The sequence below is a fragment of the Filicampus tigris genome, chromosome 4, assembly GCF_054856515.1.
Source record: "Filicampus tigris isolate MCC_2025a chromosome 4, RoL_Ftig_1.0, whole genome shotgun sequence".
NCBI lineage: Eukaryota > Metazoa > Chordata > Actinopteri > Syngnathiformes > Syngnathidae > Filicampus > Filicampus tigris.
The window spans coordinates 1,232,979-1,260,928 of NC_141220.1; the positions used below are offsets into that span (position 1 = coordinate 1,232,979).

A 27,950-nucleotide genomic window follows, 5' to 3' on the forward strand; every position below is an offset into this window, starting at 1 on the left:
TGTGTGAGGGAAGCGAAGGACAGCTACAGGAGAAAAGTGGAGCAGAAGCTGAGGGACAACATGAAGGAGGTCTGGGAAGGTGTGAGAACCAGTACAGGTCTCAACACAAAGACCAGAGTCGCAGCGGGGACAGTTGAGAGGGCAAACGAACTGATTTTTTCAACAGGTTCAACCCCGACCTGCCCCGCCCTCACCACAGCCATCTCCCCCTCCGTCCTCCACACACCTCCTGACAGACACCACAACATCACGGACATTACCACTCCTTACCACGGACTAGGTCAGAGGACAGCTGAGGAAGCTCCGACCCAGGAAAGCTGCTGGCCCGGACAAAGTGTGTCCAAGACTATTGAAGGCTTGCGATGCAGAACTGGGTGAACCAGTACAACGGATCTTCAACCTCAGCCTGCAGATTGGGAGAGTGCCAACACTCTGGAAGACATCCCGCATTGTTCCTGTCCAGAAGAAGAACCGGCCCAGCAAGCTGAATGAATGACTTCCGACCGGTGGCACTCACTTCACATCTGATGAAGACGTTGGAGCGGCTCTTCCTCAGCCTCCTCAGACCTCAGATACAGCATGCCCTGGATCACATGCAGTTTGCGTACCAGCCAGGTGTTGCTGTGGAGGATGCTATCCTCTACCTGCTCCATCGAGTCCATTCCCATATGGATAAGGGAAGTGGCACAGTGAGGATTCTCTTCTTGGACTTCTCTAGTGCCTTTAATACCATCCAGCCCCCTCTGCTTCGGGACAAACTAAGCAGAATGGACGTGGACCCCCACCTGGTAAACTGGATCTCCGATTACCTCACTAACTGACCACAGTACGTCGGGCTGAAGGACATCACGTCCGATACGGCGGTCAGCAGCACAGGAGCCCCCCAGGGCACGGTGCTGGCCCCTGTTCTCTTCACCCAGTACACCTCGGACTTCTGCAACGACTCAGAGCTGTGTCATATCCAGAAGTACGACGACGACACAGCCATTGCTGGTTGTATCAAGGACGACAGAGAGGAGGAGTATCGGAGACTGGTCAGAGACTTTGCTACATGGTGCCACATCAACCACCTACAGCTTAACACCTCTAAAACGAAGGAGCTGGTCATTGACTTTAGGAGGTCCAGACCAGGACCGCGACCAGTAGTGTTAGAGGGAGCTGAGGTGGAGGTGGTGGACAGTTACAAATACCTTGGGCCGTGGCTGGACAACAAACTGGACTGGACAACACACACCAGTCACATGTACAAGAAGACACAAAGCAGGATGTACTTCCTGAGGAGACTGTGCTCCTTCAACATCTGCTGCAAACTTCTGCAGATGTTTTACCAGTTTTACCAGCATCCTTTTCTACACCGTGGTGTGCTGGGGGGGCAGCATATCCAAGAAGGACATTTCCAGGCTTGATAAGCTTATCGGGCGGGACGGCTCTGTGGTTGGCATGAAACTGGACTCTCTGATGACGGTGGCAGGGAAGAGGATTCTGAATAAACTGCTGGATATTATGGACAATACCAGCCACCTTCTGCACATTGTCATTAATAACCAGAGGAGCCTATTTAGTAAAAGACTACTGCTCCCCAAGTGTAGGACCAACAGATTAAAGAACTCTTTTATCCACTGTGCTAGCGTACGCTACAACTCCTCACTGGGGGGGAGGAGAGCGTAGATTGCACTACACTATACATAAAGGGCACTTGACTTATTCAATGCGTAAAACCTATTTATTGATTATTTTTATTTTTTATTTTCTTAATTGTTTTTTATCTTTTATTCTCCTTTAAACTTTTAAAGTGTTCTTTACTTATTTTCTGCTCTTCTTGTCTACATGACTATTTTTTTTGCCTATTTGTTCTTATTGCTGCTGGAAATGCAAATTTCCCAGAGGGAGTCATCCCAAAGGGCTCAATAAAGTCAAGTCTAAGTCTAAGTCTTTTCTGTAGGATCATAAAAAAAGGTGACTCATGGAATTTGAACATTCAGGATTCTAAACAGTATATCTAAACAAGAAGGGGAGAAGATGCATCCTTTCACGCACACACGAGGTGGTCAACCCCCAGTAATTAAGCAACATGTGTTTATATGTAGACTGATAAAAAAACAGACTCCAGGATTTGAACGTAAAATCAGTCAATGTGTTTTATGGGAGGCGCAATAGCACGGGTGGGGTATCTTGAATTTGGTTTATGTCTTAGCATGACACCCGTTTTATGGTCGTGGGAGGATATGTTGTGAGGACATGTGTCGGGGCATGCATAGACATGTACAGGCAGGGGCCCGAGAGAGAGGGGTCATAGAGAGGGTGTTGGAAGGGGTAACCTGGCTAGACCTTTAATCTGATACTTGTACAAAGTCAGAAATAATTGTACAATTGTATAGTTTGTATGAGCGACCTATAAAATAATTTAAAAAGCATACCTGTGATTCTGCTGTTGTGGGATGTGAACATTAGCTGAAAGAAAACCCTGCCTCTAAAGCGCGCTAAAAAATACTATGAAAAGCGTGTTTGTAAGAACTTTAAAAACAGGAATAAAATTCAGACTAGTGTGAATGTGCGAAGGGACTAAACTAAAATGTTAGATTGGTTTGATTAACCTGATCACTGTTGTAGAGGGTGAGAGAGGGTGTGGAAACAGAGATAGGGGCGTGGTTACTGGAAGCGCGAATATTTGTATGCAACCTTCTTTTTGAAAAAAGAACGCGAACGGAGTACATCTGAGATGGGTAAAGGTAATTATTTTTCTATGTAATTATATTCTACAGGACATTGTTTAATGTTGTCACTAGGCTTGTCACGATACTAGAATTTCAACTTCGATACCGATACCCAGTTCAGTATCGATACTCGATACCATTTCGATACCACACGGATCAAATTAAAGACAGGCTTTTTTTCTTTTTTTTTTACTGTAAAACTTTTTTATCGCCCAAAACTTCATATCATTAATACAATCGTTTTTCTAAGAGGTAGTGCAAAAAAAATAGTACAACTTCAGTATTTAACTTCGACAACCCTCTGTACAATGACCAATGACACATTTTAAGTTGTCTGAGCCTGGGGTAGTGCAAAACAAAGGAAGAAGTAGTGCAAAGAACAAAACACACAAATAAAACAATTATTAATCTGTAAATTGTCTGAACTAGTGCAAAGAAATAACCATACTGTGCAACACCAATGGCACATCATTTTCAAGTTGTTTGAGGTAGTGAAAAAGACCCGCCACTTACAGTAACATAAATTGACAACAAAATATGTAAGTTGTATCTAGACCCACATGTTTATCTATTAAGGCAAACCAACGAGTCACAGATAATAATAATAATAGTAACAATAAAAAAATGAAATAAAATAAATTAAAATACTTTCAGTTATTGGCTATCCAGAACAGTAGCAGGTAGGGTTGGGCATCGTTTGAATTTGGACAATTCCGGTTCCGATGTTTTGATTCGATTCTGGTTCTTAACGATTCACAATTCCGATTCTTAACAAAAAAAAAAAATAGAAGGATTTATTTTTGAACAAATCATATGAACTTCTCTGTTCTTCAATTCCATGAACTTTTTACTATTTGTGAACTTTACCATGGATTACCCAAAGGGCTGTTTTTAACCAGTATTTATTTTAATATTTTTTTTTGCATTATTATCTAGTATTATTTTTCACAAGAGCTTTATTTTTGAGAAGTTCAAGACGATCCAATAATGCAGCTGTTACTGAAAACATGCTACTGAGCACTTGGCTAACCTTGTCTTGCTTTAGAAAGAAAATATATATGACAAACACAACGCTGCATTTTATGGGCGAGCAAGGAAATCTATTTAATCCAAGCAGTCTATGTAAACATATGATGCATATGTATGTACAGTGTTTCTGTATATGCTGCCTGCGTATGCTATAAACTAAGTATTAGCTGGATATGTGCATTTGAGTTTTGAACTTGTTGGTTCAATGTTGCCATTAGACGTACTTAGCCGATTCTGACTTCGGATCATGAGCCGCAACGCGTCATTCTATGGCTCGGCATCGGCCGAATGAGCCAGCCGGGCCGGCCCGGCCCGAGCAGGATCAGTGACCGCTGCCACCGCGGCGGCTGCTGAGGAGATCCGTGGGAAGGGCCGGGGGCACGCTCAGAGAAGCCGACGCCACGGCCCGCGCTTGCCAGCCGGTACAAAGTGAACGGAGAGGCTGACCGAAAGGACCACGGCAGCTCGAGTGGGGACGAGCTTCCGTGCTATTGCGACAAAGCTTCGGCTGCAGGAGCCCGGGGCGCACACTTTTTTTTAATTATTATTATTATTATTATTTTTAAATGTATTTATTTTAATCTGTCGTACGTTGTTTGTAGCTCATGCGCGCGGCTATGACCGAAAGGACCACGGCAGCTCGAGTGGGGACGAGCTTCCGTGCTATTGCGACAAAGCTTCGGCTGCAGGAGCCCGGGGCGCACACTTTTTTTAAATTATTATTATTATTATTATTTTTAAATGTATTTATTTTAATCTGTCGTACTTTGTTTGTAGCTCATGCGCGCGGCTAACTAGGGAGTCGACGAGCAGTCTGGACTCGGCAGAGCAGGGAGGGAGGGGCGCACGGGGCAGGCTTCGGCAGTGTGTACGGGAGCAGCAGACCATGAGGAGCAGACGTTGGCAACGCGCTGTTTGTATCGAAGTCAGTGGTTTGGTATCGGTAATATCGATGCTACAGCAAGCTAGTATTGCATCTGTGCAGAATGTTTAGAATCGAGTAGGTACCGAAGTATTGATATTTTTGACAAGCCTAGTTAGACATGTTTGGATGCGTGGAGGTGTATAATCATTGTGAGTTATTCTGGGATGGTACACTGCTGGATTTCGCAATAATAATAATCACATTCAGAGTAGTTCACTCTGTGAATGTTGCATGGCAAAGCTGAACGGAGTGCTTATGCAAACACTTATTCCATTACCGTTTCTGTTTTTACACCATTGACTACAATTACCATGGACAACATATCAGTTCCAATATTTTTATTAAAAAAATCTTATTGATGGAAATATTGATATTGAAGGGTAGTGATCTCCCACCACAGTCAAAACATTTAATATTGCAGCCCGCACTATATATTAAATATGCTCATAAGTTAACTTTACCAGCTGCAGTATGGTAGCAAATATTGCATTTGACATGTGTTGAAATCATTATTAAATAAATCAATCACAGATTTAAAAAAGAAAGTAACTTAAACATGAGTAACACTACAAATACAGTAATATTGTAAAGAAAGGTATTATTTCCACACGCAAGTAATTCCTATAGTTTATTATTATTATTGTGTGAAGGCGAAGGCCTTCATACATATGTTATTCCTATTCTTTATTATTATTATTATTCCTTTTTATTCCGACCACTTTTTTGGCGTGCATCTCCTTCCACATTTTTCACCGCTTCACTTCATTCAAGTTTCAAAACATTCAGAATATTCTTGCCTTCTTGGGCAGTATTTTTTCTTGTTTCACAAATTTTCAAATTTTTCACAATTTCACGTTTTTTACCCCAAAAAAACCCATTCATTTCCAATGGCACGTTCAACACTTCACATTTACACAATTCTAACTTCAAGTTCCCAAGATTCAACTCATTCAACTCACATTGATAAAGCTTTTCAACACACCCACAATTCCTTCTTCCCAAAAATTCAACTTATTCACCCTTAGAAAACCCACAAAAATTCAACTATTCAACTATCCACCATTCATTTCCATTGACACATTCAAATTTTAACATTTACACCAATTCAATTTCAAATTCACACCATTCAAGTCATTCAACTCACATTGGTAAACTTTTCAACACACCCAAAATTCCTACTTCCCACACATTCAACTTATTCACCCATAAAAAAACCCACAAAATTCCACCATTCATTCCCATTGCCATATTCAACAATTCACATTTACATCATTCCAATTTTAAATTCACAACATTCATCTCATTCAACTCATATTGGTCAAGCTTTCCAACACACCCCAAATTCCTATTTCCTACACATTCAACTCATTCACCCTGAAAACCCCCACAAAAATTCCACTATTCACCATTCATTTCCATTGGCACATTCAACTTTTCACATTTACACCATTCCCACAAATTCAAGTCATTCAACTCATTCAGCTCACATTCAGCTTTTCAGCACCCCCAAAATTCCTATTTCCCACACATTCAACTGATTCACCGTTAAACCCCCCCAAAAAAATTCCACTATTAACCATTCATTTCCGTTGGAAGATTCAACTTTTCATATTTACACCTTCCCAATTTCCACAAATTCAAGTCATTCAACTCATTCAGCTCACATTTAGCTTTTCAACACACCCAAAATTCCTACTTCCCACACATTCAACTCATTCACCCTTTAAAAAAACACAAAATTTCAACTATTCACGATACATTTCCATTGGAACGTTCAACTTTTCTCATTTACACCTTCCCAATTTCCACAAATTAAAGTCATTCAATTCATTCAACTCACATTCATCTTTTCAACACCCCCAAAATTCCTACTTCCAACACATTCAACTCATTCACACTTAAACAATCCACACAATTTCACCATTCATTTCCAGTGGACCAGTGTTATTGCCCGTTGGTCTCCCCAGTGCGGCAGCCATCTTGGACAGGGACATTAGCTAGACTAGGGATACTTAGCCCGAGGTCTCCCCAGTGCGGTGGCCATCTTGGACAGGGACATTAGCTAGACTGGGGTTACTCACCCCGAGGTCTCCCCGGTGCGGCGGCCGTCTTGGGAAGAGACATTAGCTCAACTGTGGATACTCACCCCGAGGTCTCCCCAGTGCGGCGGCCATCTTGGGCATGTTAATCAAAAGTATTGGGACACCCTGATTTCTTATCCCCAGGTGTCCCTAATGAAGCGGCCATGTTGTTCAAAAGTATTGGGACACCCCGATTTTTCATTCCCAGGTGTCCCTAATGAAGCGGCCATTTTGTTCAAAAATATTTGGACACCCAGATTTCTCATCTCCAGGTTCCTTCCTTATCGAGATTCCTTGTTTCCTTCCTTCCTTGCTTACTAGTGTCCTTTCTTCCTCATTTCTATGCCTCATCCTTTCCTTCTTACTATTTTGTAGTCTTACTTTGTTTTTTCTTGCTTGTTTTCCTTGCTATCTTGGTTGCTTGCTTCCTCCCTTCCTTTGATTCCATCATTATTTGTTTTTCTTCTTCTTTTTTCCTGAGGTCCTTCTTTTATTGTTTCCTTCCTCTTTTCTTGTTTCCCTTCTGATTTTTTTCAAGGTCATTCAACTTCATTCAAATCCATGCAACTTCATACAAATTCATTCAAATTCATTCTACTTCATTCCAACGCTCCACTGATTCCTTTCAGCTTCCTTCGCCTTCACACACAATTTCTCCAGAAACACATATGTTATTCTAGTACATTAGTATTAATATTAATATTTATATTATTCCTCCAACTTTTTGGGCGTTCCGCTACTTCCACATAATTCATCCGATTCAACCCGTTCGGACTTTAAACTATTCCAAAAATTCATGCCATGGGTGCTCCTTCATGTTTTCACCCCTAACATTTACGGTTCCCGCAAAATTCAACTTTTTTCACCCCCAAAAAATCCATTAATTTCCAATGGGATAATTCAAACATCAACTACTTCCACATACTTAATCCGATTCACCCCGTTCAAACTTCAAATTATTCAAAAAATCCATGTCATCACACCTTGCATTTTTTTCGCCCCTAAGATTTAGGGTTCACCCAATATTTCCTGTCTTTCCCCCAAAAAAATCCCATTCATTCTTAATGGCATATTCAACATTTCACATTTACACCATTCCATTTTCCAAAAATTCAAGTCATTCAACTCATTAAGCTTTTCAAATTTATATTTTCACCCCTAATATTTACGGTTCCCCCAAAATTAAACCTTTTGCACCCCAAAAAAACCCATTAATTTCCAATGGCACATTCACACTGTTACTACTTCCACATACTTAATCCGATTCACCCTGTTCAAATTTGAAATTATTCCAAAAATTCATATAATGTCACTTTGTATTTTTTCGCCCCTAACATTCAGGGTTCCCCCAATATTTCCAATCTTTCACCCCAAAAAATCCCATTCATTCTTAATGGCACATTCAACATTTCACATTTACACCATTACAGTTTCCAAAAAACTAAGTCATTCAACTCATTAAAGCTTTACAACTTTTTGTTATCACCCCTAATATTTACGGTTCCCCCCAAATTCAACCTTTTGCACCCCAAAAAACCCCATTCATTTCCAATGGCACATTCAAACTGTAACTACTTCCACATACATCATCCGATTCACCCCGTTCAAATGTCAAATTATTCAAAAAATTCATGCCATCACAACTTTTATTTTTTTCGCCCCTAACACTTGGTGAGGTTCCCCCAATATTTCCTGTTTTTCACCCAAAAAAATCCCATTCATTCTTAATGGCACATTCAACATTTCACATTTGCACCATTCCAATTTCCAAAAATTCAAGTCATTCAACTCATTCAGCTCACATTCAGCTTACTCACCCGGAGTTTTCCCCAGTACGGCGGCCATGTTGGGCAGGGACATTAGCTAGACTGGGGATACTCACCCCGAGGTCTCCCTGGTGCGGCGGCCATCTCGGTCAGGGACATTAGCTAGACTGGGGACACTCACCCCGGGGCCTCCCCAGTGCGGCGGCCATCTTGGGCAGGGACATTAGCTAGACTGGGGATACTCACCCCGAAAAAAAAAAACTTGATTTTTTTCTGTCCCATTATTTTCTTGAATTTTAATACCATTAACATGAATAAGAGGATTGATTTTCTTATGCAAATACTTTATTCAAGCGAAGTCAACACAAACATATTATTTTTTAAGAATATGCTCCATGCAAGATCACTAGTTGAAACAAGGCATTCTGATAAATATTGCCTTTGTGGAGTAAGAGTTGATCCACCTGTTTTTAGTCATCATTGGGGGCGGCCATTTTGTCACTTGTCGACTGAAAATGACATCACAACTACCCAGGGCTCAAGTAACGACCAATCACGGCTCAGCTGTTTTCTGAAACTGAGCCATGATTGGTCGTTATTTGAGCTCTCAGCGCATCTGTGATGTCATTTTCAGTCGACAGAAGTAATAAAATGGCCGACACTTGAGATGGTAAAAAATTGATGGATTTTACAACTTAACTCATATTCCACAAACACAATATTAACCAGAATGCCTAATTTGAACTAGGGGGCCTGCATAGAACATATTCTTGAAAAAAAAAAGTTTGGGTTGACTTTCTCCTCAATTGAACACGCATTGGATTCAACTCCAACCAATTCAGGGTGTCCCCCGCCTATTGCCCGAAGACAGCTGGGATAGGCTCCAGCATGCCCCGCGACCCTTGTGAGGACAAGCTGTATCGATAATGGATGGATGGATGGATGGATTCAACTCACGCAAACAGCCCCTCAGCCCTTTTCAAACACACACACATACACTCACACACATCTTTCAGCTGTTACTAAAAGCATGCTACTGAACACCAATTGATTGGCTAACCTTCTCTTGCTTTAGAAAGAAAATATATATGGCAAACACAATGCTGCATTTTAAAGGCAAGCAAGGAAAGTCTGTCTAATCTAAGCAGTCTATGTAACCATACAATGTATCTGTATGTACAGTATTTATGTATGCTGCAGCTACATATGATATAAGTCATATATTAGCTGGATTTGTGCATTTGTGTGTTGAACTTGTTGGTTCATCGTTGCAATTAGACGTACTTAGCCGATTCTGACTTTGGGTCATGAGCCACATCGCGTCAGTACTATGGCTAGGCGTCGGCTGAATGAGGGCAGGATCACAGACCCCGTGAAGGGCAACTGCTGCCACCGCGGTGTCCCGCGACCGCCGCAACTGTGGAGATCTGTGGGAAGGGCCCGCCCAGAGTCGGCGCCGCCGCTCCTCACGCTTGCCGGCCAGGACGAAGTGAGCCGAAGAGCTGAGCATGAGTGGGGGCGAGCAAACGCTAACGTGCTATTGCTAAGCAGCTTCGGCTGCAGGAGCCCGAGGCTATGCGCCATGCGCATTTTTTTTTTTTTTTAAATCGGTTGTACTTCATTAGTAGCTCTTCCGCGCGGCTAACTATGAATCGAAAGTTAGCACGGAAATTATAAAATCTGAACGGTTCCGGGAGAACCGGAATGATGGAACCAATTCCACTCGATTCGTTTTTGGTGTCCAACCCTAAGGGGTCACAGCAGTGCATCTGTCACCCGAGCAATTCATCCTCATCGTCAATATTTTGAAGCAGATGTAACGCCTCCTCTACTCTAAAGCTTTTTTTTTTCAAGATACAATACATGTATAGATCATGGTGACCAGCAGCCTTTATCAATGCAGCCGCTCGTTGCGATGGAGACTTTAATCACGCGATCAAAAAAAATTGACGGCGTCAAAAGGGGGCTGGATTAACTGTATTTCATACTTCAATGTAAACAGCAGCAAAATATTAAACATATTTTAAACAAAAAAATAAATAAAAGAGCAAGTGCACTAGTCCCTTGAGTCATTTAAAAAAATAGAAGAAAATAAAAACCACTAAAGCAGACGCAGAGTTATAACTCTGACGATCAGACAAGGGAAAAGGTCCAACAGGAAGAGGATGGAGAAGCAGCTGCTGCAGAATAACGCCAGGGGAGTCTGGAGGGGCCTGAAGACCATCTCAGGCCACGGACAACCCAAGACCCGAACTGGGGGGGACCTACAGTGGGCAAATGAGCTGAACCTCTTTTTCAATAGGTTCGATCAGATGCCTACCCCCACTCAGTCTCTCCTGCTGCAGCCTCCACCTATTCCTCCTGCTGGGCGTGTCACCCCCTGCCCCCTTTTCTCCACAGTCTCCAGCTCCCAGCTACACCAGATAGCCACCACTCCCTCCTGCCCAGCCTTGGCCTTCACAACATCTCAGGTGAGGAACCAGCTGAAGAAGATGAAGGCGAGGAAGGCAGCGGGTCCAGTTGGCATCAGCCCCCAGCTCCTCAAATCCTGCGCAGACCAGCTGTGTGGAATTGTCCAGCACATGTTCAACCTGAGCCTGAAGCTGGGCAGGGTCCCCCAGCTATGGAAAACATCATGCCTGGTCTCGGTGCCAAAGACCCCCCACCCGAAGGAGCTCAACACCTTCAGACCAGTGGCGCTGACGTCTCACCTGATGAAGACCCTGGAGAGACTGGTCCTTGTCCACCTGCGCCCCCTGGTGAGCTCCTCAATGGACCCACTCCAGTTCGCATATCAGCCTAGCATCAGTGTGGATGATGCCATCATCTACCTCCTCCACACTTCACTCTCCCACCTGGAGAAGGCGGGGAACACTGTGAGGATCATGTTCTTTGATTTCTCCAGTGCTTTCAACACCATCCAGCCCACCCTACTGGGAGACAAGCTGGAGCGGGCGGGGGTGGCCCACCACCTCACCACATGGATCCAGGACTACCTCACAAACCGGCCACAGTATGTGAGGACACAGGACTGTGTGTCTGACGTGCTCCTCTGTAGCACGGGGGCCCCACAGGGAACTGTCTTGGCTCCCTTCCTGTTCACCCTCTACACCTCGGACTTCAACTACAACACCCCTACCTGTCACCTGCAGAAGTTCTCTGACGACTCTGCGATTGTCGGCCTCATCACAGGCGGAGATGATCGGGAGTACAGAGAACTTACTCAGGGTTTTGTGGTCTGGTGCCAGCAGAACCGCCTCCTGATCAATGCGGGGAAATCCAAAGAAATGGTGGTGGATTTCAGTAGGTGCCAGCACTCTTCACCTGCACCAATGAATATCCGGGGAACAGATGTTGAGAGAGTCTCAACTTACAAGTACCTGGGTGTTCATCTGAACAAACTGGACTGGTGCGACAACACAGACGCCCTCTATAGGAAGAGTCAGAGCAGACTCTTCCTACTCAGGAGACTGAGGTCTTTTAGGGTTCAGGGGACACTCCTCAGGAACTTTTATGACTCGGTGGTTGCATCGGTCATCTTCCAGGGAGTGGTCACCTGGGCAGGCGGCGTCTCGGCCCGGGACAAGAAGCGGCTAGACAAACTGGTCAGGAGGTCTGTCCTGGGCTGCTCCCTGGACTCTGTGGACTCGGTGGGGGACAGGAGGATGTTGGCCAAGCTGTCATCAATGCTGGAAAACCCGGACCACCCCCTCCAGGGCACCCTAACAGCACTCCACAGCTCCTTCAGTGACAGACTGTTACACCCTCGCTGTGCAAAGGAGAGATTCCGCCGTTCCTTCTTGCCTGCTGCTGTCAGACTCTTTAACAAGAACATTGTGTAGTCCCGACAAACTGGCGGACATTAGTGCAATTGTGCAGTCCTGCACCTGAGCTCATATCGTGCAATACCCAATATTCCCCACTACTGTAATACCGTGCAATACTCAACATTCCCCACTACTGTTAGTCTAGTTTTATTTTTATCCAATGCTGTCCCTTACATTTCACTACAGCACTGCAGCACTGTCACTTACTTAGAGTATTTTTCCTCTGTACTTAAATATACAGGCCAAAATGAGTGTTCCTCATACTTTTTATGTAGATGTATGTTGGTGTGTATATACATGTGTATATACACGTTACTGCGTATATTTACATAGGTTTGATCCTGAATGTTTGCTGTCAATGTTATACATTAATGGCTACATTATGCCGCCGTCCCTGTGTGACCTATATCTTTGCTGCTGTAACAATGAAAATTTCCCCACTGTGGGATCAATAAAGGCATTCTTATCTTATCTTATCTTATCTTAAACATCTTTAGACTAAACTATAAAATATTTAAAAAATTAAAAAGCAGGTGTATTAGCACCTGAGTTGTTTACAAAAATATAACATCAAAATAAAAAAAACTTTTTGAAACTATAGCAAAGTTGTAAACAAATTAGAACAAAAATATAAAAAATTAAAGCGCAGGTGCTTTAGTCCCCTGAGTTGTTCACAAAAATATAACAATAACTAAAATGGTCTGTAAAACATATTGCATCTGTGATTTTTCGCTGCTGTTTGGACTTCCTCAAAGTGGCAAATGACTAAGTAATTGAAAAAAAAGATATACACCGTAAATATAGATACATGCATATAGACAATGGGGGGGGGCTTTGGGGCTTTTCTCAGCAATTGCTATAACCGACCTCCTATGACCTCTACTCGCAACCACAGTTATTTTGGGGTGACTGGCTTTTATCAGCAATTTCTGTGTGATATTAAAAAAAGTGATTAATTAGATCAATTAATTACAGATCATAATTAATTACCCGGACTATAAGTCGCATTTTTTTTTCATAGTTTGGCCAGGGGTGCGATTTATACTCTGGAGCGACTTATGTGTGAAATTATTAACACATTATTACTTGTATATCATTTCACATGTTATTTTAATTTTTATTTTTATGCATAAATAATTTAAATGGTTTAAATGGAGGGCGTTCTAAGGCTGCATATAAACCTGCATTACATATTGATTTCACAATGAGCAGAATAACCTGCAGTGCAGTGCTGTGCAGACCTGTATATCATTTCACATAAAGAAACATAAAGGTAAATCCTTAACACTATTCAAATGCATGGATAATTCAAACAGTTAAATCCTAATATTTTGTTAAATAAGTAATTAAAATCATATGATAAAAAGGCAATTTGACTATCAATACATCTAATTGCTGTGCCTGTGGTCTTACATACACGTACGGTGCGGAGACAACAAAGAGATAATTACGACCGAATACATAAATACTTTTCGAGACTTGGAAACATTCTACATGGTCGGCAAAAAATAAAAGACTTATTTAATCGATCTACAACCGTTTTGGTGAGTTTAAAGTTATCTTACCTTGTAGTGTTGTCCACATTAATTTAGAGAATTTACACTGGCTGAAGCGGGTAGTATAGACCATTGATTCCGGTCAAAGAATCAGGAGGAGACACGGAATAAATGCACCAAAGCGGAACTAAACTTTGGTTCCCCCCAGTCTTTCTGACATACCTATTGTAAATTCCTCATTAGTGCTTCGTTTACACAGGCATTGGTTTACTGTTTAACTTGTGTGTTTTACACCAGACATGTTCTCGGGCAGCCAATGGGTCCTTTCTTTACGTTGATTTATGTCGGGCATATTGTTGGACAGCTAAGGGGTCCTAACGCGAGACGTTTGGCGTCTGTTAGCCGTTAGCGGTTAGCGGGAGATGCGCGCCATCTTCGTGGTCGTGTACGAGCCGGGATTGAGCGAGTTGTTGAGCTCTGTGGAATGGATTGGAGTGCTACCGAAGCCACGTCGTTCCCTATCACTGTGTCTGGTCACGCTCTTTGATTCGAGTGACTGTTTGGGATGAGGCGCTCTTGTGAATCCCCCCAAATTTACATACAATCCTAACTTTCTTGTAATTCTACATGTGTGAATGTAAGATAAATGTTACCATCGTAGCTCAGTGGAAATGTGTACTAAGCGCACAATTTTATTATTTTGATTCATATGGACACATTTATCAGTGTTACGCGACGGAGGCAACTTGGCTTCCGGGTGGTGGGGGCGTTGTGTAATGTAACGTAAGCATACCGTTCAGCCTGTTGTTGTCTCTATTTTTATTTCAAATTGTTCGTTATTTAAATTTTAAATGACATGTCTGTTCTTGGTGTTGGATTTTATCAAATCTATTTCCTTAAAAAAATGCGACTTATACTCCAGACCGACTTATATATGTTTTTTCTACTTTATTATGCATTTTATGGCTGGTGCGACTTGTACGGTACTGTTTTTTTAAAAGGCGCCGTGCCTGGCCGTGCATGGTCTTGCATCATCAGCCAGCCACACACACACACACACGCACGAGAGCGGAGGAGAGAACAGATAATTTCGACCGAATACAAAAATACTTTTGGAGACTTGGAAACATTTGACATGGTCTGCGATAAATAAAAAACTTATTTAATCGATCTACAACCGTTTTGGTGAGTTTAAAGTTATCTTACCGTAACTTTCATGTAATGCTACATGTGTGGATGTTTGCTAAATGTTACCATCGTAGCTTGGTGGAAATTATGTGGACTAAGCGCACCATTTTATTCATTTGATTTATATGGACAAATTTATTTGCGTTACGCGAAAGAGACAACTTGGATTCCGTGAGGGGGTGGAGGAGGGGCGATTTATACTCCAGTGCGACATATATGTTTTTTTATTCTGAATTATGCATTTTATGGCTGGTGCCGACATGTACTCCGGAGCGACGTATAGTCCGGAAAATACGGTAATCTCCGTTTTTAAAATCCCTTGACAGGCCTATATAAATTTATAGACACATTACGTTATTATTACACTATGCAACATTTTGAAAGTAGGTTTTATTCTCTTAATTCCAAGCAACTATTTACGGGCCAGTAAAATGCCCGGGTCTGGTCTAGCTTGTGCAGTTGGGTTCCTTTCCGCATCGCTTAAAAAACTCCTAGATCTATCAGTCAACTAGATGACAGTGATGTCACGGCCCCAGTTGGCTTGCATTTTAAAACCACCGCGGAGGAGGTTCTGAAGAGTGATTCTATTGTAACCGCACGGCCCCGAAAAAGTGAAATGGGGTGTGTGCTACTGTTCACCCTTCCCCTCTCTGCTCTGGTACGGAAAGAAAAAAAAAACGTCAAAGAGGTGGTTTGTTTTGTTAAATTTAGATCGAATCTCTGCAAGCAGCGAATTAAATTCCAGCAGGACGTGCCCATCTAAGAAGTTCCCGCAAAAAAGAAAAGAATAGCTCATTACCACCAACAGTTTTAGCAGTTGTTGAGACCTTGACTTTTTAAAACTGTGATAAACCGTCAAGCCAGGAATCAGACCATGACTAGTATGTAAGTAATTGCATATTGTGTAAATACTGTATTTGATGTGGGTGCATTATTAGAATTTGAATTATGTAAATAAAGAACCCTGGTGGGACAAGATGAAATTGGCAACAACACCGTTGATCATATTTGCTTATAATGGTAAGAATCTACAGATATTGAAGGTGACACAATTATTTGCAAAATTTCAGCTAGCTACACCTTTTTTTTTGCTATCCCAGTAGAAAATACAATGTTAATGTTAATATCAGACCTGTTCTCCAAGTCTGGCATGGTTAGGTTCCGACTGATAAAGCACATCTTCAAGCTCATGACCTTCCTGTCTTTGGAGGAGCTGCGTTTAGGAGATCCAGAATCTTCGCTGCCTTTGTAGCTGGGAGACTGTGGCCCAACACCATTCCATGGCAAGTCAGCCACTAAGGAAAGCTTCTTGAATAATGGAGAAACCTCACGAATGTACTTCACTGTAGAGAAAACAAAATGTTGAAAGCCTTAACTTGCATGTAAGTAGAATTAATTACTTTAGTCTGGCTGACTCATTAAACTAAACTAAATAATTTGTTGTCGAAACCCTTCAAAACATAGACTATACAGGGGTCACCGACCAATTTGAAGCTCAGAGCTACTTCTTGGCTACTGATTAATGTGAAGAGCTACCAGTTTTATACACTTTTCTGAAATAACAAATTTGCACGAATTCCGCTCAAGTCAATTGTTAATATTATGTTATAAAGGCAGGGTTGCATTCTCCCTAGGTGGACTGGTTGTCTGAACGCAAAGAGGTTATTTTACAACATTAATTTAAACCCAAAGCACTGTTGTACATGCATTAGGATCACAGTTGTCAAGCTCCATCCATCCGGTTTCCATGTCTCCCTGATGCAACACACCTGAATCAAATGATCAGGATAGTATCAGGCTCCATCAGCGCCTACTGATGAGCTCATCATTTGAGTCAGGTGTGTTGTAGCAAGGAGAGATGGAAAACATGAGGGAAAGCGGCCATTGAGGACCGTGTTTGACACCTATGCATTAGGTATTTAGCTTTTATTTTGAAGGTGACTAACACCGCTCGCTGGCGGCGGATTACCGTAATGCACAGTATTAACAATCGCTGTGGCGGCTGGCTTCTTCGTCTTTCTGTGCGGAGGTTAGCCTGGCCGCAGTAATCACGGCTTTGATAAATCCCCACTAGAACGTGGCCGCACTTACCCTCTAGTGTCACTTGTTTTCCTGCCTTCTTCAGGGCCTGCACCGCCAGGTCGTGCGTTGCCTCCCTGAGGTCGTTTCCGTTCACGGACAGGATAGCGTCGCCCACCCGAAGCGCGCGACTTTGGTCTGCAGCGAGCCCCGGGAAAATCTTGGAGATGAGGATAGGCATCCGATTCTCGCGCCCTCCTTTGATACTGATCCCCAGCCCGCCAGACTCCTGTTTCACAACTCGGACCTTTCGCACAGCCTCCGTGCAGACGTCCCCACAATCAGGAACTTCGCCTTGCCTCGAGCCTGAACTCGACCCGGGACTCCCATAGCTCGAACCAGGACTTCCAAAGTCACAGTTTGTGCCGTTATTCGAGTAGTTCCCGGGGATGCTTAATCCGTAGGTGCCGTCACATGGACCCCGACTAACACCCACGCGACCGGGGCTGCTGCTGCACCCTTTCTGAGATTGTTCGTGGCCAGAAGACAGACTCCGGCCAAAGTGCCCTGACCTCGTTCCCGATTCATTTCCATTCGACATGCCATTTCTCATGTCATCTGGAGGAATGCTGTGGTCCCAGTGGTTGGTCCCCTGTCCGCTTACCTCCGCCTCGGCCGTTAAAGTCAGCGTTTCTCTGGTAAGTTCGGCGAACACACGGATCCAGCGGTCGCGGAGAAGTAGGTCCAGTTGACCGTTTTTGTCAGCTCTGGTCCAAACTGCCATTCCTGATCGGTTAGCTAGCACCTATGCGACCGCTCTCACATTCAGCTAGTCATAAACTTGCCCCCCTTTTCCGTGTGCGTACAAGGCACCAGTAACTAACCCCTCCAGTGGGCTACATCGACACACCCTCCCACATACGAAAAGGAAAGACAGAGACCTTGTACACAGGCTCCAAAAAGATGGTAGTACAAATAAAGAAATGGGCTCCAACCGCCCAGACAGTCAGACTATTGCGAAGTTCAGTAACTAAAGCTATTCTTGTTCCACTTTCATAATTCACAGTTGAACAAGCCCATATCCAACCGTAATCCTTCAAAGTAAAGGCAACTTATTTTCTTCACTGTGATTTTTCAAATTCACATGCGAACTGAAATCTAGTCACAAATCATAGTGAAACACTCGTTTAGTGAAAGCCTTCAAGGGAAAAAATATTAATAATAGTAAAAATGAGAGTCAATTTAACTGATATATATATATATATAACGTTTCCGAACATGTGCAACATCCTCGATGTCAGTGACGATGACGAACATTTCGGTTTTATTTTGAAAAACGATGCGTCCACTTCCCGTGTTGAACGTTGCATGGGTGTGTGAGATGAGACTGAAAGCGGACAGAGACAGGCACTCAGGCAGTAGCTGTATGTTGCTATTTGGATTATTTATTCATGATGATTTTCAAGTTCAAGGTTTGAGTGACGAATTTGGTTTGGTTTATGCTGCAGGTCCAAGTACCCTATTCTATTCATCCATCCAAATTGCACATAAATACCCCCACGTGTGACAGCACAAAAGTAAACTATATCATGTGAATTAGGGTCGTGACAAGAAAATGAAAATCTATTTTTTTCCAACAAGACCAATGTCACCAGAAACAGCTGGAATAAAAGAATAAAAATCTGGTCAGTATGTTAAGAATTCAGGAAGTTTCAGTTTCAGGAAGACAATTTAAATCAGGGGTCCCCAAACTACGGCCTCTGGGCCTTCACATTTGAGAAGGGTCCTGCTTCGGCCTGGGCGTTCCTGTAAGGATACAAGAACGCCCATTGGGCTTTCCTGTACGCGTTTTGTCGACCAATGAGAAGGATCCAGTTACAGCCGGGGTGTTCCCAACACGACACAGGGTGAGGGTCGCGTAGTGGGTCCTCACGACGTCAATCAAACTTCTATATCACCAGTTACTAAAAATGTGGTAAATCGACAAAGCATCATGTCAGTAAGTAAATAATTGTTTATTTCGACAACACTGACTGTAAAGCATTTTATTCACATAATATGCCTGTCTTGTCATCTTAAATGTATTCGAATACGATGTAAATAAGCCAAAAGAAAGCCGCATATTGGACTGTTTCTGGTAGTGACACTAATGTTTTAGCTAGTATTGCAATATGCACGAAATGGCTAACAGGCTGCGCAGTTTCCAATGTAGACAAAGTATAAATCGCTGTCGTATACATATTTTATACTGTACATATGGGTAACTTAGCAATAATATGCTACCTCTTCTCGGCTCGCCCATCTCTAGTTAATGTGTTTGATGCATTTTAAGAAGCACGAGATAGCGTCAACGTTTGAGCTTGGAGGGTGAGGAAAAGTGAGTACATATTGGTTAATGTTCTCCTTGTCTCCATTCTGCAGCTTCATCTGTCAATTTTGCCAAGCGGCCACAAGCCAAAGGCCACATGATGTGCAGAAAAGGGATGCCAGTTTCTCCACTGCTGCATTTGTCCTACTTATGAAGGTGATTATTCGAAAGTGGCGACACATTTACATTCATTCATTCATTATCCATACCGCTTATCCTCACAAGGGTCGCGGGGCGTGCTGGAGCCTATCCCAGCTGTCTTTGGGCAGTAGGCGGGGGACACCCTGAATTGGTTACCAGCCAATCGCAGGGCACACAGAGACAGACATTCACACTCACAATCACACCTAGGGGCAATTTAGACAGTCCAATCAACTTACCATGCATGTTTTTGGAATGTGGGAGGAAACCGGAGTACCCGGAGGAAACCCATGCAGGCACGGGGAGAACATGCAAACTCCACACAGGGAGGCCGGAGCTGGGATCGAACCCACGACCTCTGAACTGTGAGGCGGACGTGCTAATCAGTCGACCACCGTGCCGCCCGACACATTTACAGTCACAAGGAAAAGGGGTGGTGTAGATTTGTATGCTTACAAACATGGGTGCAGAAAGCACTGCCACTACCACTGCTGTGCATGAACGAAAGCACAGCTGGTGTGGTTTCATACCTCAGCACCTGCTACGCTCAGCTACACTGCAAAAATTACTGTCTAAATTCAAGAAATAAGTACTTGCCCTTTTAAATTGTTTGGCATACCATTGTATACTCTGCACATTGTTTGTGTGTGAGTGGATTATTGATGTTTCTTTATGTTGACTGCTGGCTGTAAAAGAAATTGCCCCTTGGGGATAATAAAGTTCACCTTGACCTTGTTTTGAGAGCATTCATACTAAAAACAAGGTGAAATTATCAGTGCCAGTGCAGTAAGATAATTACACTTAGAAAGATTTCTTGAAAGAAAAATTATCTTGTCTTTTGAAAAGAGAGAAATACCTTAATATAAGTGGTGAAACACTAATTTCAAACACTATATTAGGTAAAATAAAGTTGAAACTATAATGTTCCATGCATGTTTTTGGAATGGGGGGAGCAGAGTACCCAGAGAAAACCCATGCGGGCACAGGGAGAGCATGCAAACTGCACACAGGAAGGCCCGGCCTGTATTTGAACCCACAACCTCTGCAATGTGAGGTAGATGTGCTAACCACTTACCATGCCACCCTGGAGCACATCACAACAACAAGTGAAGTGTGTTATTGGTACAAGTTACAACCAATTACTAGGAGGTTCTTGAAACAAGTTTTTACAGCTAAATGTTCTCTGAAAACATAAGCTATAACATCAAACTGAGACTCTGATAGTAATTTAGCTTATTTTGCATGTAAATGAAAGAATTTTAGGCTCTACAAAACAAGGAAGAAATAAAAGACAAATAATCTTAAAACAATATTTATAATCTTACAAATTCTGCTTTTACATAGCATATTATTCTCAAAACAAGATCAAAAAGACTTCAGCATGATATTAGATTCTAAATTTAGGTTAAGTAGCTGATTTTTGCAGTGAGGCATCCACCCTTACCCAGCAGAAGGCCCAGCGCACCCTTTTACACCTCAAGCCATAATGGACAACCTGACCCCTATCGAGGCCACACTACAAACCAGAGCTGGGCATACTGCCTATGTGACAGACTGGTCCACCTATCTGCCCATGATGGACACCCATTTTGCAGGTGATAAATGATAGACTGGAAATTTAAAAAATAGTCGGACTCAGCATAGACGCAAACCCCCTTTCTCCCCCATCTATGTAATCATCTATTTTCGACATTACAGCGTCACCTATCCTTGGCATCAAATAGCCTTGTGTAGAGCTGCCATAAAGTGTCCAGTAACTGGATTGTAACTGCACAACGTCCTATTCATTATTTGAATCAAACATTTAAAAAGAAATGTTGCTCAGGAATGCAGTGTTATCCAATTCACACTTAGTTGACTGTAAACCACATTCCAAATTAAATGTTTGGAGGACATGGGTGTGCATTATTAAGCCTGCAAGGTCCAAATGACAACATGCCTCCTGTGCATACACACTAAACGTTTTTTAAAGTTGCTTTTCTAAAACACTTTGGGCATCATATGGTGAGCTGGGCACTCCTACCTTTTTTTGCCGGACCGTCCTCCGTCCGCGACCTGGGTACTCTTCCGCCCTCGTCCCTCCATCCTTATTCATAAAAATCATCGTCTTCCGACCCCTTCCATCCTCGTTCTTTTAAAACACTTTCATGCTTACATTCCGTCTCCCACCGCCCAAAGATTAGCTGGCTAATTTCCTGTGCACATCCACTTACCGGCAGGGAGAATTGTGAGTGGATTCAATTGTTTACAATTGTTTAACCCAGGGGCCGCATGGTGGTCGACTGGTTAGCACGTCCGCCTCACAGTTCAGAGGTTGTGGGTTCGATCCCGGCCTTGGCCTCCCTGTGTGGAGTTTGCATGTTCTCCTCGTGCCTGCGTGGGTTTTCTCCAGGTACTCCGGTTTCCTCCCGCATTCCAAAAATATGCACGGTAAGTTGATTGGACTCTCTAAATTGCCCCTAGGTGTGATCGTGAGTTTGGATGTTTGTCTCTGTGTGCCCTGCAATTGGCTGGCAACCAATTCAGGGTGTCCCCCGCCTACTGCCCAAAGACAGCTGGGACGGGCTCCAGCACGCCCCGCGACCCTTGTGAGGATAAGCGGTATCGATAATGGATGGATGGATGTTTAACCAAGATAGCATTTAGTTGCAACACAAGATCGCTGTGATGTGATGAAGATGATGATGATGATGCCGATGCAAGCCAGGGGACATCAGGAGAATATTTAAGATTGAGTAATAATGCTATATTATTGCTTTTTATTGCAAAACTTTTGCAATTTAACGCAAGATTTTTTCAGTTTTTATAAAATAATTCTTGCCAAATAACGCAAGGTTATTTTGAGAGGAAACAAAGACTTCCGCTTCCGGGTAGTTTAACTGTAAATGCTGGTAGAAATTTTTATGGTCTAAAGATGTCCCACACAAGGACATACTTCGCATGCAAAGGGATAAGATACAAATGTTAACAGTTAAAAAAAAATTGCAATCCCGGATTACACACACAAGACAGGCTGGGCGTGTTTCTGTCAGTCTGTAGTGACTGACTCCAGTGGCATTATCCATGGTATTACATGTGTTGAACCACTAGAGGGCTGAATATGCATGTGCAATATGACGACTGGGAAGCACATGAAAAGCGTTGTGCAGGCAATTAATGAAGGCGGCTCAATAGAAGAGAACATGCAGTGGTCTTGCTTTTTATAAGAACACAACACGTTCAGTCGGTACTTGACCCAGTTATGGACGAATAGAGGGATGGACGAAAACCCACTTCCACCCTTGCTTAGTCCGTCCTTTATAAAAGACTTCTTGTCTGCTGTCCGTCCGTCTTGTGGCAAGCTCTGCGTATTGTTATTATTTTTTTTCCATTCTTGCAACGCAATCGAGACTAATACAGGCATAGAACGTGACATTCTATTCCACGCTCTCGTTCAGATTTTACAATGTCAGTGCTAAATTTCGATTCCTAGTTTGCCGAAGAAACACAAATGAAGTAGGACGGACAGAATATGTATGCGCACGGCGCAGCCCCTCCTGCCACCGAAGCTGCGGCGCAGTTGCAGCTCGTCCTCGCTGACTGCTCCTCTTGGTCAGCCCCTCCCCTCACTCCGTACCGGCAAGCGTAGGCCGCTGCGTTTTATTATTATTTTATTTTTCAAAAGACTCTGGACATTCACCGGGCCGGGACCCCGCAGTGGCAGCGGTCACCCTTCCCGGGGTCATTGCCTACCCTTAGGACTGGTGTGGCTCCGGCATCGGCTGAACTGGAACTAAAGCATTGAGACAACAGACAAATGCACATATCCAGCTAATATTTAGTTAATAGCATATACACAGCTGCAGCATATACATAAATACAAACACATACACATACATTATGTTTTATGTAGAATGCTTAGATTAGTTACATTTTACTTGTTTGCCCTTAAAATGCTGCATAGTGTTTGTCAGATATTGTCAAAAACAATATTAGGTGAGCCCGTCAATCAGTGTTCAGTAAGTAGCATGATTTAGGTAACTGCTGCATTATTGTATTTTCTTGAGGTTCTCAAAAATAACGCGCTTGCGAAAAATAATATATTAATATAAATATACAAATAAATAAACTGGTTAAAAATAGCCCTTAGAGTAGCTCATCGTAAAGTTAAAAAACAGTATAAGTTCATGTAAATAAATAACAGAGAAGTTCATAGGATTTGTTCAAAAATAAGATTTTTTTCCGGCGAAGAATCAGAATCGTTCGGAACCGGAATCGAATCAAAGAATCGGTACCGGAATCACCCAAATTCAAACGATATCCCGACCTAGTAATTATTTATTTGATAAATAGTAAGATAAGATAAGATAAGATAAGAAGGCCTTTACTGATCCCACAGTGGGCAAATTTTCAGTGTTACAGCAGCAAAGATATAGCCATATGTAGCCATTAATGTATAACATTAACGGCAAACATTCAGAATCAAACCTATGTAAATATACGCAGTAACGTGTATATACACATGTATATAAACACCAACATACATCTACACATAAAGTATGAGGAACACTCATTTTGGCCTGTATATTTAAGTACAGAGGAAAAATACTCTAAGTAAGTGACAGTGCTGAAGTGCTGTAGTGAAATGTAAGGGACAGCATTGGATAAAAATAAAACTAGACTAACAGTAGTGGGGAATGTTGAGTATTGCACGGTATGAGCTCAGGTGCAGGACTGCACTATTGCGCTAATGTCCGCCAGTTTGTAGAGACTACACAATGTTCTTGTTAAAGAGTCTGATAGCAGCAGGCAAGAAGGAGCGGCAGAATCTCTCCTTTGCACAGCGAGGGTGTAACAGTCTGAAGGAGCTGTGGAGTGCTGTTAGGGTGCCGTGGAGGGGGTGGGCCGGGTTGTCCAGCATTGATGACAGCTTGGCCATCATCCTCCTGTCCCCCACTGAGTCCACAGAGTCCAGGGAGCAGCCCAGGACCTCCTGACCAGTTTGTCCAGCCGCTTCTTGTCCCGGGCCGAGACGCCACCTGCCCAGGTGACCACTCCCTGGAAAATGACCGATGCAACCACAGAGTCATAAAAGTTCCTGAGAAATGTCCCCTGAACCCCAAAAGACCTCAGTCTCCTGCGTAGGAAGAGTCTGCTCTGACTCTTCCTATAGAGAGCGTCTGTGTTGTCGCTCCAGTCCAGTTTATTGTTCAGATGAACACCCAGGTACTTGTAAATTGAAACCCTCTCAACATCTGTTCCCCGGATATTCATTGGTGCAGGTGCACAGTGATGGTGCCTACAGAAATCCACCCCGCATTGATCAGTAGGCAGTTCTGCTGGCACCAGTTCACAAAACCCTGAGTAAGTTCTCTGTACTCCCGATCATCTCCACCTGTGATGAGGCCGACAATCGCAGAGTCATCAGAGAACTTCTGCAGGTGACAGGTAGGGGTGCTGTAGTTGAAGTCCGAGGTGTTGAGGGTGAACAGGAAGGGAGCCAAGACAGTTCCCTGCGGGGCCCCCGTGCTGCATAGGAGCACATCAGACACACAGTCCTGTGTCCTCACATACTGTGGCCGGTTTGTGAGGTAGTCCTGGATCCTGGATCCATTTGGTGGGCCAAATATTATATATTTATTGATTTTTTTTTTTTGTGGAGGACGGTTTGATTTTTATTGATTTCATAAATGGTGTATTTTTTTTCACATATAGTGTTATTTTATTTCCTGACTTTTTTATGTGACGATCCTGTGATAGCCCAAATGCTTTGTTAATTGACATGTCCTAAGGCTTATCAACGTACTTAATTTCAGAGTTCTGTTTAGAGAACCTCTTAGTTATTCAATACATCAGCTTTGTTTTCTTTTCTTAAATGTTTTCTAAATGACAGACTCTAACTTTAGTTCTTTGAAATTACTGTCTCTCAATGTCAGAGGGATCCGAGATAATACAAAGAGAAAATCATTTTTTATGTTTTGTAGACGGAAGAGTTCACACTTATTTTTTTTTTTTTTGCAAGAGGCTAGGGCTGGGTTTAAAAAAATGATTGATTGATTTGAATTTATTTTCCTTTTCATAGCCCAATATCGACTCATAAAACCATAAATCCATTTGTAACCCACATAAAACTTCTTCTTTTCCTTTCGGCTTTTCCCTTCAGGGGTCGCCACAGCGACTCCCTCATTACATCCATAAACCTCCTCCTTGGTCTTCCCCTAGGCTTCCTGCCTGGCAATTCAAAACTTAGCATCCTTCTACCAATATATTCGCTATCTGTCCTCTGGACATGTCCAAACCATCTTAGTCTGGCCTCTCTGACCTTATCTCCAAAACCTCTAACATGTGCTGCCTCTGATGTACTCATTCCTGATCCTATCCTCCCTGGTCACTCTCAGAGAGAATCTCAGCATCTTCATCCCTGCCACCTCCAGCTCTGTTTCAAGAACAAACAACATCGCTGGTCTCACCACAGTTTTGTACACCTTTCCTTTCATTTTAGCTGAAACCCTTCTATCACACATCACACCTGACACTTTTCTCCACCCGTTCCAACCTGCCTGTACACGCTTCTTGACCTCTTTTCCACACTCTCCATTGCTCTGGACTGTTGACCCTTAGTACTTAAAATCCTCCACCTTCTTGATCTCTTCTCCCTGTAACCTCACTCTTCCACTTGGGTCCCTCTCATTCACACACATGTATTCTGTCTTACGGCGGCTAACCTTCATTCCTCTCCTTTTCAGTACAAACCTCCACCTCTCTAGCTTCTCCACTACCTGTTCCCTGCTCTCTATGCAGATCACAATGTCATCTGCAAACATCATAGTCCACGGAGATTCCTGTCTGACCTCGTCTGTCAGCCTGTCAATCACCATAGCAAACAAGAAGGGGCTCAGAGCTGATCCCTGGTGCCGTCCCACCTCCATCTTGAACTCCTCTGTCACATCTACAGCACACCTCGCCACTGTCTTGCAGTCCTCATACATGTCCTGCACCGCTCTCATATACTTCTCTGCCACTCCAGACTTCCTCATACAATACCACAGTTCCTCTCTGGGCACTCTGTCATAAGCTTTCTCCAGATCTACAAAAACACATTGCAGCTCCATTTGGCCTTTTCTGTACTTCTCTATCAACATCCTCAAAGCAGTTACTGCATCTATAGTACTCTTTATTGGCATGAAACCATACTGCTGCTCACAAATGCTCACGTCTGCCCTTAGTCTAGCTTCCACTACTCTTTCCCATAGCTTCATTGTATGGCTCATCAGCTTTATTCCTCTGTAGTTGCCACAACTCTGTACGTCTCCCTTGTTCTTAAAAATGGGAACCAGCAAACTTCTCCTCCATTCCTCAGGCATCTTCTCACTATCTAAGATCCTGTTGAACAACCAGAGCTGGGCAGTCCGTCCCTGGGCCGGACCGGTCGGACCCTCCGGCCCGGCCGGATGCCCATTTTTGGGGCAGGGGGGTGTAGAGTGACACATTTTTAAAAATGGCTGGACGAAGCATGGCTGGAAGTTGATTTTAGTCCAGCCCACTAATCGGCCCTCATGCGTGTGACGTCCTCGCGAGGTGGCCAAAAATCATCTCAGCCTACTCGGTGGAAGCCTTCTTTATAGGCTTCTTTCTACTCTCGCATCAGCTCTCCCCCCCGCCCCCTCTTGTAATGGTATGCTCCAGTTGCAGGTGGGAGGCGCGGGTTACGTGATGTGACAATAAGGAAATACAAACACGCTTGAACGAACGCTGCTGTCTCACGTCTCTTCTTACACTAACAACTGCTGCAATGATTCACGTGACCAATGCATTGTGCTGTTGAAGACAGGGCTGCAACACATGCCACGCCACACATCAGGATTTGTTGCTGCTTTGAGCGGTCCATTATGTTGCGATGACATATAGTTTAACACATGGAGGAGAAAATGCAGCATGCAGCTCGTTGCAAAGCTGCTGCAAAGCAAAACTAGTTTGGCAGCGTTGTGTGTGTAAAGACATTACCTACCCACGTTCCCCCTTAGCCGCCACATTCCAGGTCGTTTTCGCAATAAAATTAAATGCATCGTCTAGTCATATCAGTCTCTTTATGGTTGTAGCAGGCACGATATGCATTGTTATCGCTGTGTTTTTGAAGCGACGCCCCCCGACTTGTTTCAAAACAATTTGTGTCCACGAGTGTATTCAGACGCTAGCACATCAAAGTAGAGTTCATGCACTTTTTCTGGCTTTCCCTACTTCATATACTCCATAGCAAACGTGCAGTGTATAGTGGTTTGCTGGTATGCTTTTATTTTGAAGGCCGGGAAGGAGGGGAAGTGTGGAAAATAAATAAGTAACTTGACTGCGACTTCTGGGCGTCTGTTGGACCCAAATAATTATACAATACGACAAATCCAACCCCGGGGCTCGCAATG

The 27,950-nt window shown here is 43.2% G+C and overlaps 2 protein-coding genes across 2 annotated transcripts in view; one reads left to right on the forward strand and one right to left on the reverse strand.

Moving 5' to 3' along the window:
• Positions 1-18,132, reverse strand: part of sntb2 (syntrophin, beta 2) — an 82,274-nt gene extending 64,142 nt beyond the window's left edge. The window contains exons 1-2 of the mRNA XM_086027427.1: positions 17,118-18,132; positions 16,159-16,369 (exon numbers count right to left, since the gene is read on the reverse strand). Coding sequence (XP_085883553.1) covers positions 16,159-16,369; positions 17,118-17,829 — 923 coding nt within the window. The 5' untranslated portion in view covers positions 17,830-18,132. The remainder of the gene's footprint in view (positions 1-16,158; positions 16,370-17,117) is intronic.
• The window catches only part of adat1 (adenosine deaminase tRNA specific 1), a 47,490-nt gene continuing 36,564 nt past the window's right edge, over positions 17,025-27,950 (forward strand). The window contains exons 1-2 of the mRNA XM_086027429.1: positions 17,025-17,743; positions 19,467-19,569. Of these exons, the coding sequence (XP_085883555.1) occupies positions 19,564-19,569 (6 nt within the window). The 5' untranslated portion in view covers positions 17,025-17,743; positions 19,467-19,563. The remainder of the gene's footprint in view (positions 17,744-19,466; positions 19,570-27,950) is intronic.